At 43.9% G+C, this 12155-nt stretch overlaps 1 protein-coding gene across 2 annotated transcripts in view; it reads left to right on the plus strand.

Annotated features, from left to right (window-relative positions):
• Positions 1 to 12155, plus strand: part of SRGAP1 (SLIT-ROBO Rho GTPase activating protein 1) — a 252847-nt gene that overhangs the window by 222870 nt on the left and 17822 nt on the right. For both annotated transcript variants that reach the window (XM_045033003.1, XM_045033011.1), the window contains exons 16-17: positions 7353 to 7458; positions 10811 to 11035. In XM_045033003.1, coding sequence (XP_044888938.1) covers positions 7353 to 7458; positions 10811 to 11035 — 331 coding nt within the window. The remainder of the gene's footprint in view (positions 1 to 7352; positions 7459 to 10810; positions 11036 to 12155) is intronic.

A 12155-nucleotide genomic window follows, 5' to 3' on the forward strand; every position in this document is an offset into this window, starting at 1 on the left:
GGCAAAGTAACACTGTCTTTCCCCTTCATGGGGAAAGCAACACAGTTATGCAAGGAGGTTCTTGCATCCACTCCTTTTCCCCCATAGAAGCAGCCAGAATTTAGTCCTTGGTGTTTGAGATCCTTAGGTAAAAGATTACAATGTATAAAGCATTCTCATCTATCTTTCATTGTAAACAAAAGCAAAAATTGTGAGGGGGATATCAGTGTTTCTGAAATAAACAATGGAAAGCAGCCAAATTCACAGTTGTGCGGTGTTCAGATTTTCAGTAGAGAATGTTTTCTTCACCGAACTGGGTGAGAGGTAAGAAAATTGGGACAATTTTACTAGAAATGAGTTAAAATATACGCAGCTAATTACAGCAATGGACTGTAATTCTGTAAGGACTTACAGAAACTGTTTTACACTGTGTCATGACAGGCCGCATGCTGCTGGAATGTGATAGGACCCATACTATGAAACCTGATGTTCCCTTTTTGCTTACACTGTCTATTCCCTTGGCAGGCAGTTATGAGTAAGGCTATGTTTTAGTCATGGGTATTTTTAGTAAAAGTCATGGACAGGTCACAGGCAGTAAACAAAAATTCACAGGCTGTGACCTGTCCATGACTTATACTATATACTGCTGATTAAATCTTGGGTGGTCTGGGGGGAGGCAGCCCTGGGGGAGCGGGGAAATAGCCTGGGACAGCCATCATTGCTGGGAGGGTGGCTCCATGCAGCTCCCTCGAAGCGGCAACATACATGTTCCTTCATAGGCAGAGAGATGGCCGGGGGGCTCTGTGCACTGCCCCTGTCCCAAGCGCTGGCTCCATAGCTCCCATTGGTCAGGAACCACAGCCAATGGGAGCTGTGTGGGCGGTGCCTGCAGACACAGGCAAAGTGCAGAGCTCCCTGAGCACACCTCTGCCTAGGAGCTGAGGGAAGGACATGTCGCCACTTCTGGAGAGCCTCCTGAGGTAAGCGCTGCCTGGAGCCCTCACCCCCTCCTGCACCCCAAACCCCTACCCCCCAGCCTTGAGCCCCCTCCCACACCCAAACTCCTTCTACTTCTGGGGTAGGGGGCGCAGTGGCCCGAGACTGCCCTAGCAGTACCCGGTGCAGCTGGCCCATGGGCTGCCCAAACTGCTCAGGCGGCCCCCAGGCCAGCCGCACCGGCTGCTGCAGAAGTCATGGTGGTCCTGGAAAGTCACAGAATCTGTGACCTCTGTGACAAACCCGTAGCCTTAGTTATGAGCTGCTTGTTAAGCAAATAAAGGTACAATTTCTGAAAACCAGCACACCTAGCCCCAGAACTGGAATGCTGGGCTATGTGCTGCTCTCTTCCATGAAGAAAGGAATACTGCTCACCCCAGGCTGTAGAGCTTCGCCGCTGCTGCTATTGCAGGAGCTTCTACAGGCCCAACCCATCCCTGCTACAGGGAGTGAAAAGAGAGGGTGGAAGAATCTGTTTGTGCACAAGAGATCCCCAAAGAGCTAGATTGCATGCAATCAAATCCCTGTTCACCCCAACCCGAATCCCCCTCTCTTCCCCCCACACACCCGTTCTGCTGGGGAATCGTCCATGGCTGCAGATGTAGGAGCAGTATTTGCCCTGTACTTTACCAGGCAGAAATATTTATCTTCAAGGAAGTGCTATTGAGGTGCATCACTTTTGTTTGAGAAACGGAAATTCTGCTGCTGTGATGCTCTGCTTGTCCTCAGTTTATGGTATGAAAATATCAACTGTTAGAAACTGGATTTTTTTTCCTAAGGGGAGAAATATTTAAACACTGATCAACACACATTTTACATCTGAAAATAAGACCTAATTTGTATAAAATAAGCACATCAAAAGACCAAAAATAAACATTGAGAACGCCGTCTATAATTAGCACTGACCTTTTAGGTAAGTGATTATTTTAAATCTCTTCTGTGAAAAATCTTGTATTCTGTAACAAATGGTTTTTAGCTGTTGGCTTCACCCCCAATTCCTCATTTCACAGTTTCTCAATGTTACCAAATGTCCATTGCACTGTTATTAGGTGCTATTAGTCTAATATTCTACTAGGACTGTGTTTAAAATTATGTGAATTGCACTGTTATTTCTTGGTTGACTTGGGCATTATTGAAATGTTAAATTGCTTTTAGCAATGTCATCTACACCGAAAATATCTTTGAGAGACGAGTTCAAGGATTTCTTATTCAGAATAGAGGTTTGCTACTTTGAAAGATGGTTTTGCTTTCCAGATGAAGCCACATGTTCATTCTGAACAATGTAGAAAATAATACATGCTGATTTCTGTTGTAAGGCAATAGAAACCAAAGCTCTTGTGCTGCCTCAGTCCTGCTTTACACAGCTGTTGGTTTGCCTATTTCAGGAACATTTTGATGGACCTAAATGAAATTATCACAGATCTGATCATTGTACTTTGTATTTTTGGATTAACACGAGAAGGCATTGATTTAGAATTGACTTTAATAGATTTACAGCTGGAGAGATAGTGTTAACAGAAAAAACTAAGTCAGGAAGGCTTTACAACCAGTGATCAGAAGGATATTTTCAATATGCAAATTCAAATACAGAGAATAAGCCAATGTTAGGAACTGATGACAGAGATTCCTAGCCTCCTAATATTACTTTTTTACCCTTGAGGGGAAAATCCTCTTATTGCAGTTTTGTGAGCTACCTTACTTAGGATATGTCTACACTACGAAATTAGGTTGAATTTATAGAAGTGGATTTTTTAGAAATCAATTTTATACAGTCGATTGTGTGTGTCCCCACTCCAAGACCATTAAGACCATTAACTCAGCGGTGTGCGGCCACAGCACCAAGGCTAGCATCGACTTACGGAGCGTTGCACTGTGGGTAGCTATCCCACAGTTCCCGCAGTCTCCGCTGCCCACTGGAATTCTGGGTTGAGCTCCCAATGCCTGATGGGTCAAAAACATTGTCATGGGTGGTTCATGTCGTCAGGCTCCCCCCCCCCCCCCGGTGAAAGCAATGGCAGACAATTGTTTCGGGCCTTATTTCCTGGGTTACCCGCTCAGCTCACCGTCATTGTACGTCTCCTGGGTGCTGGCAGACGTGGCACTGCATTGCTACACAGCAGCAGCTAATTGCCTTTTGGCAGCAGACAGTGCATTATGACTGGTAGCTGTCGTCGTTTCCTGGGTGCTCTTTTAGCCGACCTCGGTGAGGTCTGTCAGGGGCACCTGGACATAAATGGGAGTGACTCCAGGTCATTCTCTTTTTTAGTTTCGTCTCATGGAGATTTAGTCCTGCCTGCAGTCCTACTGCACCGTCTTCTGGTGAGCAGTCAGGAGACAACGATGGCTAGCAGTCGTACTGTACTGTCTGCTGCCAGCCTAAGATGTATAAGAGAGATGGAATGTATCAAAACAAGAATGCAAACCCACCCCCTGTGTTGATTTTAATTCCCTGTAAGCCAAGTCGCCCCTCTCTCCATCTAGGGTGACCAGATGTCCTGATTTTATAGGGACAGTCCCGATTTTGGGGTCTTTTTCTTATATAGCCTCCTATTACCCCCCACCCCCTGTCCCGATTTTTCACACTTGCTGTCTGGTCACCCTACTCTCCATCAGAGCAATGGCAGACAATCGTTTCACGCCTTTTTTCAGTGCAGATGCCATAGCACAGCAAGCATGGAGCCCACTCAGATCACTGCCGCAATTAGAGCACTGTAAACACCAAGCGCATTATCCTGCAGTATGTGCAGAACCAGAACCTTCAAAAGCAAAACGAGGCAAGGAGGCAATAGCAGCATGGTGACAAGAGTGATGAGGACATGGACACAGACTTCTCTCTAAGTACGGGACCCGGCAGTGTGGACATCCTGGGGTTAAAGGGGCAGGTTCATGCCGTGGAACTCCGATTCTGGGCCTGGGAAACAAGCACAGACTGGTGGGACCGCATAGTGTTGCATGTCTGGACAATTCCCAGTGGCTGCAAAACTTTCGCATGCGTAAGGGCACTTTCATGGAACTTTGTGACTTGCTTTCCCCTGCCCTGAAGTTCAAGAATACCAAGATGAGTGCAGCCCTCACAGTTCATAAGTGAGTGGCGATAGCCCTGTGGAAGCTTGCAACGTCAGACAGCTACCGGTTAGTCGGGCATCAATTTGGAGTGGGCAAATCTACTGTGGGGGCTGCTGTGATCCAAGTAGCCAATGCAATCATTGACCAGCTGCTGCTATCAAGGGTAGTGATTCTGGGAAATGTGCAGGTCATAGTGGATGGCTTTGCTGCAATGGGATTCCCTAACTGTGCTGGGGAGATAGACGGAACTCATATCCCTATCTTGGCACAGGAGCACCAAGCCAGCAAGTACATAAACCAAAAGGGGTACTTTTCAATGGTGCTGCAAGCACTGGTGGATCACAAGGGACGTTTCACCAACATCAGTGTGGGATGGCCAGGAAAGGTACATGACGCTCGCATCTTCAGGAACTCTGGTCTGTTTCAAAAGCTGCAGCAAGGGACTTTCTTCCCAGACCAGAAAATAACCGTTGAGGATGTTGAAATGCCTATAGTTATCCTTGAGGACCCAGCCTACCCCTTAATGCCATTGCTCATGAAGCCGTACACAGGCAGCCTGGACAGTAGTCAGGAGCTATTCAACTATAGGCTGAGCAAGTGCAGAATGGTGGTAGAATGTGCATTTGGACATTTAAAAGCACACTGGTGCAGTTTACTGACTCGGATAGACCTCAGTAAAGCCAATATTCCCATTGATATTACTGCTTGCTGTGCGCTCCACAATATCTGTGAGAGTAAGGGGGAGACATTTATGGTGAGGTGGGAGGTTGAGGCAAATTGTCTGGCTGCTGATTACGCACAGCCAGACACCAGGGCTGTTAGCAGAGTACAGGAGGGCACGGTGCGTATCAGAGAAGCTTTGATGCTACGGTGTGAAAGTTCTATTTGTTTCTCCTTGATGACTCTCCCCCCTTTGGTTCACTCTACTTCCCTGTAAGCTAACCACCCTCCCCTCCCCCCTTCGATCACCACTTGCAGAGCCAATAAGTCATTGTTGCTTCACATTCATGCATTCTTTATTAATTCATCACACAAATAGGGGGATAACTGCCAAGGTAGCCCAGGTGGGGTGAGCGGGGAGGGAAGGACAAGGCCACACTGCACTTTAAAACTTATTGAATGCCAGCTTTCTGTTGCTTGGGCAGTCCTCTGGGGTGGAGTGGTTGGGTGCCTGGAGGACCCCCCCCACACACACACACGTTCTTGGGCATCTGGGTGAGGAGGCTATGGAACTTGGGGAGGAGGGCAGTTGATTACACAGGGGCTGTAGCAGCTGTCTGTGCTCATGCTAGCTTTCCTGAACCTCAACCATATGCCAGAGTGTATCAGTTTGTTCCTCCAGTAGCCTCAGCATTGCCTCTTGCCACCTATCATCTTCAGCCCGCCACCTGTCCTCGCATTCATATTGTGCTTTCCTGGACTCTGACATTGTCTGCCTCCATGCATTCTGCTGGGCTCTTTCAGTGTGGGAGGACTGCATGAGCTCAGAGAACATTTAATCGCAAGTGCATTTTTTTCGCCTTCTAATCTTCGCTAGCCTCTGGGAAGGAGAAGATAGGTTAATGTGCAGCACAAACCCAACTAAGCGCCCCCCCCCCCCCACACACACACACAATTCTCTGGGATGATCGCTTCACCCCTCCCCCCACCATGTGGCTAACAGCGGGGAACATTTCTGTTCAGCCACAGGCAAACAGCCCAGCAGAAACGGGCACCTCTGAATGTCCCCTTAATAAAATCACCCTATTTCAACCAGGTGACCATGAATGATATCACTCTCTTGAGGACACAGAGAGATAAAGAATGGATGTTGTTTGAATGCCAGCAAACACCGGGACCATACGCTGTGTTATGCAATGATTCCAGACTATGTGCTGCTGGCCTGGCATGGTAAAATGTCCTACCATGGAGAACAGAATAAGGCTGCCCTCCCCAGAAACCTTTTGCAAAGGCTTTGGGAGTACATCCAGGAGACCTTTATGGAGATGTCCCTGGAGAATTACCGCTCCATCCCCAGACACGTTAACAGACTTTTCCAGTAGCTGTACTGGCCGCGAATGCCAGGGCAAATTAATCATTAAACACACTTGCTTTTAAACCATGTATAATATTTACAAAGGTACACTCACCAGAGGTCCCTTCTCCGCCTGGCGGGTCAGGGAGGCAGACTTGGGTGGGTTCGGGGGGTACTGACTCCAGGTCCAGGGTGAGAAACAGTTCCTGGCTGTCTGGGAAAATGGTTTCTCCACTTGCTTGCTGTGAGCTATCTTTCTCAAAACCCACATCCCTGTTGCATGCTACTCTATTGATGGAGTCAAAGCACAGGGGTGGGGTAGTTGTAGGGGTACCTCCTAGAATGGCATGCAGCTCATCATAGAAGTGGCATGTCTGGGGCTCTGACCCGGAGCAGCCGTTTGCCTCTCTGGTTTTTTGGTAGGCTTGCCTCAGCTCCTTAAGTTTCATGCGGCACTGCTGCGGGTCCCTGTTGTAGCCTCTGTCCTTCATGCCCTTGGAGATTTTTTCAAATGTTTGGGCATTTCGTCTTTTGGAACGGAGTTCTGATAGCACAGATTTGTCTCCCCATACAGCGATCAGATCCCATACCTCTCGTTCGGTCGATGCTGGGGCTCTTTTGCGATTCTGCGACTCCATCATGGTCACCTTTGCTGATGAGATCTGCACTCACCTGCAGATCGCCACACTGGCCAAACAGGAAATGAGATTCAAAAGTTCCCGGGGCTTTTCCTGTCTACCTGGCCAGTGCATCTGAGTTGAGAGCGCTGTCCAGAGTGGTCACAATGGAGCACTCTGGGATAGCTCCCGTAGGCCAATACCATTGAATTGCGACCACACTACCCCACACTAACCTAAATTCGACATGGCAAGGTCAATTTCAGCACTAATCCCCTCTTCGGGGAAGGAGTACAGAAATCGATTTTAAGAGCCCTGTAACTGTATATTAAAAAAAAAAAAAAAAGTCTTCATTGTGTGGACGGGTGCAGGGTTAAATCAGTGTAACGTTGCTAAATTTGACCTAAACTTGTAGTGTAGACCAGGGCTTAGAAATCTGCAGTAAGATAGTTTTTGGCAGACTTGCTGGACATATTAAAGCATCATCTGGTTATTATGTATTAATAAAGCTGCTCAAAAAGGGGAGGGGAACTTGATTTTTTCCAAATATTTCACTTTTTTTTTTTCAAAATTTGAAAAATGTTGACCAGCAACATATATTAGCATAAGAATGATGCCGTTAAGCTGAATGTACGGTTTTCTCCTAAAAGGAGCTGAAAATATTATCTTCTGCCTTACAGGAATAGATAATCTCTATGAGAGGGCTCTTCACATCCGCAAACTCCTCCTGACTTTACCCAGGTCTGTCCTTATAGTGATGAGATACCTATTTGCCTTCCTTAACCAGTAAGTACCCTAAGGTTCCTGTCAAAATGCTGCATCTTCATCCCACTTCCACTGCTGGTGTCAAAATGTCCTTTGTTGTCTTCATAGTCTGCATGAAATTTACATTTTAGCTTCATTTAACACAGAAGAGGGTATTTTAATTGGCAATGAAAATAGAAGGAAAAGGTCCATTTTCGTACAAACTGAAGTTACTTTTCTTCTTAACTGACCACAAGGTCATGGTAAGACTAATCAAAGTGTTGCCTTGAACGCAAGGACTGCAGCTAGAGCTGAAGCTGTAAAACAAAACAACAAATAAAAAATATCCACATTAAAAATAACTTGCATAATTTAGATGTGAACTTTTTCAGCTACACTCCTATCTTAAGCTGATTTTAACTCTCTGATTGGAAAAAATGCAACATACTCAAAAAGCCAAATCATCTACGAGCTGGTGGTTTGATGCTGTGGTGGAGCAAGATCCAAATTTCCTCATATGTGTCTTTTGGGAAATTCACTGGTGCTCTTGCCCAAAATAATGATGGTGCTATAGGTGCTCAGGAACCTCACTTCTTTCCCTTCATACTGAGACAGTTGTTGGGGAGATGGAGGTATCAGAAACTGGCCCATTCTGAAGGAAAAAACTGAGCCAGAGGAAAGTGTAGTGTGGGAGAAAACATTTTACCTGTGTCCCTTTTCTGTTTTTTTCCTGGTCCTGGTATTTTCACTGTGATATGCTCTCTTTGATCAGTGTTCTGCCCTATTTCTGGCTCTTTCTGTTTCTGTACTGCCTGCCTCCTGGGACTTTTGTTCTGCTGCTCCTTAAACCCTCCTTTCCTTCAGCACTGTAATGTGTGTGTTGGGTTGAGCTTCTACTATATCTTCCAGGATGTGAATGATAAACTGTGTTATTAAATGTTAATATATTAAATCTACAGGTTTCATTGTTAGGTTTTAATTATGTGTGCACATACTGTATATTTGTTGAGGCTAACCTCCATTGTACTTGTCACCAAATAAGTGATTTTCCAAACACACACACACGCAGTCTTTAAATATAAGGATTTGGGCCAAGTTATTTTTTCCACCTGAAAAACCCCAGCTGTATCTCTTGAGAATGGCTATAATAAGGGTGTGACAACAAGCGGTGCATGTAAGACTGCTTTTTATTTCCTGGCCTCAATCACCTAACGTGGATCAGGATTATAAAAGGTAATACATGTTATATGGTCTGGGTCAGTATTCATTGACCTCAGCCATCACTAATCCACAATCATTGCTGCTCTTTGATAATCTCATTCTCCTCACTTAATTTTACATTCACCCTAGTAAAATCCCAATCCTCCAGTCTCCACTTTACCTCCCATTCCCCAGCAGCAATGGACCTACTACCAGCACTAGATGATGATATGCTTACTGAGGGTGCATCTACACTTGAGCTGGAGGTGGAATTTCCAGCTCAGGTAGACTGACGTAGTGTGCTAAAAATGGCAGTGTAGCCACAGCTGCATGGGCTAACCATCTCACATACAATCCCATCAAAGCGCTAGGTACATACTTGGGACAGCTAGCCCCTCCCACCACCGAGTCTGCTGTGGCTATGCTATTTTTAGTACACTAGCTCGATCAAAGCTAGGGCAGGTGTGTCTATCCGAGCTGGAATTTACACCTCCAGCTCTAGTGTAGATATACCCTTAGTGATTGAGAGATCAGGCCCTTAGTTAGCATATTCCTCCTTTGCCCATATTTGCTCCAAAATTGAGTGGATCTATTGGGGCTGCACAAAAAACACTTTGCTGAAATAAGTCTCTTGTACTATATTCCACCAACTGTGTGTTATGGAGAACAGAGAGGCAACAGCATGTAGCCTCTCATATTTCATAAATCAATTATAAGCACCTATGTAGCATAGTTCATGAATAATCAAGTGACTAAATCGCCTTTGTAATTTGTAGAACAAGATTTATGATATCTCAGAGTAGCACACAGAACATTAACAAAACATGACACAAAAAAGGGACAGCATGACTGATTTTTACAAGCAGATTTTGCAGGAAATTGGAGGGGATCATTTAAAATTCTTGACTCTTTTCAGTTTGTATTGATGTCACAATGCTGTTGCTATGCAGCAAATGTTTTCTCTAGAAAGTCTAGTTTAAAGCCTTTTAAGCTGGTGTATTTAAAGATGGGCAAATATAGCAGCTGCATCTCTAATCCTGCAGGGTGCCAAGCAGTATTGAATCAATGAGAGTTACGGGACTTCAGGCCTTGTGGGACTGGGTCCTGAGTCCTTAAAAATGACTAATATGGGGAGCTGTAAGCCTCAATCCTCAGCTATTGCTGAAGAGCGCCCAGTTCAACTTGCAGGGGGAAAGGAGGTGTGTGTAAAGGTAGCCTTTGTGATTCTGGGCCAGGTATTCCTCAGGCTGGTCCTCTAGCACGGTGGTTCTCACCCAGGGGTACACATACAACTGGCTACATAAAAAGCACTAGCGACGTCAGTACTAACTGAAATTTCATACAGACCATGACTTGTTTGTACTGCTCTATACACTGAAATATAAGTACAATATTTATATTGCAATTGATTTATTTTATAATTATATGGTAAAAATGAAAAAGTGAGCATTTTTTCAGTAATAATGTGCTGAGACATTTCTGTATTTTTATGTCTGATTTTGTAAGCAAGTAGTTTTTAAGTGAGGTGAAACTTGGGGTACACAAGACAAATCAGACTCCTGAAAGGGGCACAGTAGTCTGGAAAGGTTGAGAGCCACTGCAGTAGCCCCAGGGGACAACATGGAATCCAAGGTTCAGCAAGATGTAGGAAAGCCCCAGCCACACTCTGAAAAATCGGCCTCCGATAGAAGCAGACAGGTGGAGTGGCATAGCAGCAACCAGAGGATCCCTCTGTGACCATCTTGTGGTCAGCTATGCTCTGTATCAGATATTGGAAATGTTGTTATATACATGGCTTCATAGTAAAGGGGAGAGGGTTCCTTCCCTCAGAAAGCCCTTAGCTCTATCTCACCGATGGTTGTTTGCATTTTTTATTTTTTAAACTTAAAACAGTGTCTTTATTATAGATCACACAGAGTCCCTTAGTAAAGTTTTCCATGGCTAAAAAATGATTAATTCAAATTCATCTCCCCCTCCCCCAGTATCAGTCTATTCTAAATTCTCCCAATGTTGTATATTGCCAGACAATAGAAGAACAAATTCATTTGTTTTGCTGTGTTGTACAGGACTAAGTGTCAAAAAGGGTGGGGAACATTGCATTGTGTTGACAATTTAAGGTTGTTCTGTGCTAGTTTTCAGAATTAGGATAGTCACAGAGGAAAAGTCTTTCTTTTTCTTGATTCTTCTTCCAAAGCCTTTCTCAGTACAGTGATGAGAACATGATGGATCCTTATAACTTGGCCATATGTTTTGGCCCAACACTGATGCCTGTTCCAGACATACAAGACCAGGTGTCATGTCAAGCTCATGTGAATGAAATAATCAAAACGATCATCATCCATCATGAGGCTATTTTCCCAGATGCTAAAGAGCTAGATGGCCCTGTTTATGAAAAATGTATGGCTGGAGATGACTACTGGTAAGTCAGAATATTATCTTTCTGTCTTCATACCAAAATGCTAGGACTCCATTTTACATGAATGACTCCCATGATATAAGAGGTTCTGCATAAATAAAAGAAATATGAAAAAAAAAAATTCTAATGCGTGGAAGGTTCACAGGAAAGTGGTATTGTGAAACACATGGGGCAAATATAACCATGATGATTTCCAGGGTTTCCTAACTAGAAGACTTCAATGGAGTTAATTTAGGATTCTGAGAACTATCATATATGTGACGATCAAGTAGTTGACATAGGTCTACACGTACAATTGGGAGTGCGTGGCCAGATGGTGTAGTCCCAGTCTTGCATTTGTTGAAGGGTTGCATAAAGAATTTCAGTTCATAATGGTTTCACCATTAAGCCCAGACATATATACACTAAATTCAGTACTGCTAGAAGGGAAATATCTAGTTACCCTCTTATCTATTTAAATAAATGGAAATGATATCTGAAGGGAAGATGTGTTAATTCCTGTAACAATTATGATTTTATACCATGGTCTGAGGATTACATTGCTTCTGACTTTAACTTTATAGGTAGGTAGGTAGGTAGAGTTGTCAATTAATCACAGTTAACTCACACGATTAACTCAAATTAATCACAATTAAAAAAATTAATCATGATTAAGTGCAGTTTTAATCACACTGTTAAACAATAGAATACCAATTGAAATGTATTAAATATTTTGGATGTTCTTTCTACATTCTCAAATATATTGATTTCAATTACAACACAGATTACAAAATGTACAGTGCTCACTTAATATTATTTTTATTACAAATATTTGCACTGTAAAATTGATAAACAAGACAGTATTTTTCAATTCACCTCATACAAGTATTGTAGTGCAATCTCTATCATGAAAGTGCAACTTACTAAAGTAAATTTTTTTTGGTTCTAACACCACCCAAAAACAAAACAGTGTAAAACTTTGGAGCCTACAAGTCCACTCAGTCCTACTTCTTGTTCAGCCAATCGCTAAGAAAACAAGTTTGTGTACATTTACAGGAGATAATGCTGCCCTCTTTTTATTTACAATGTCACCATAAAGTGAGAGGAGGCATCTGCATGGCACTTTTGTAGACCACATTGCAAG

This window comes from Mauremys mutica, chromosome 1 (assembly GCF_020497125.1).
Source record: "Mauremys mutica isolate MM-2020 ecotype Southern chromosome 1, ASM2049712v1, whole genome shotgun sequence".
Classification (NCBI taxonomy): Eukaryota; Metazoa; Chordata; order Testudines; family Geoemydidae; genus Mauremys; species Mauremys mutica.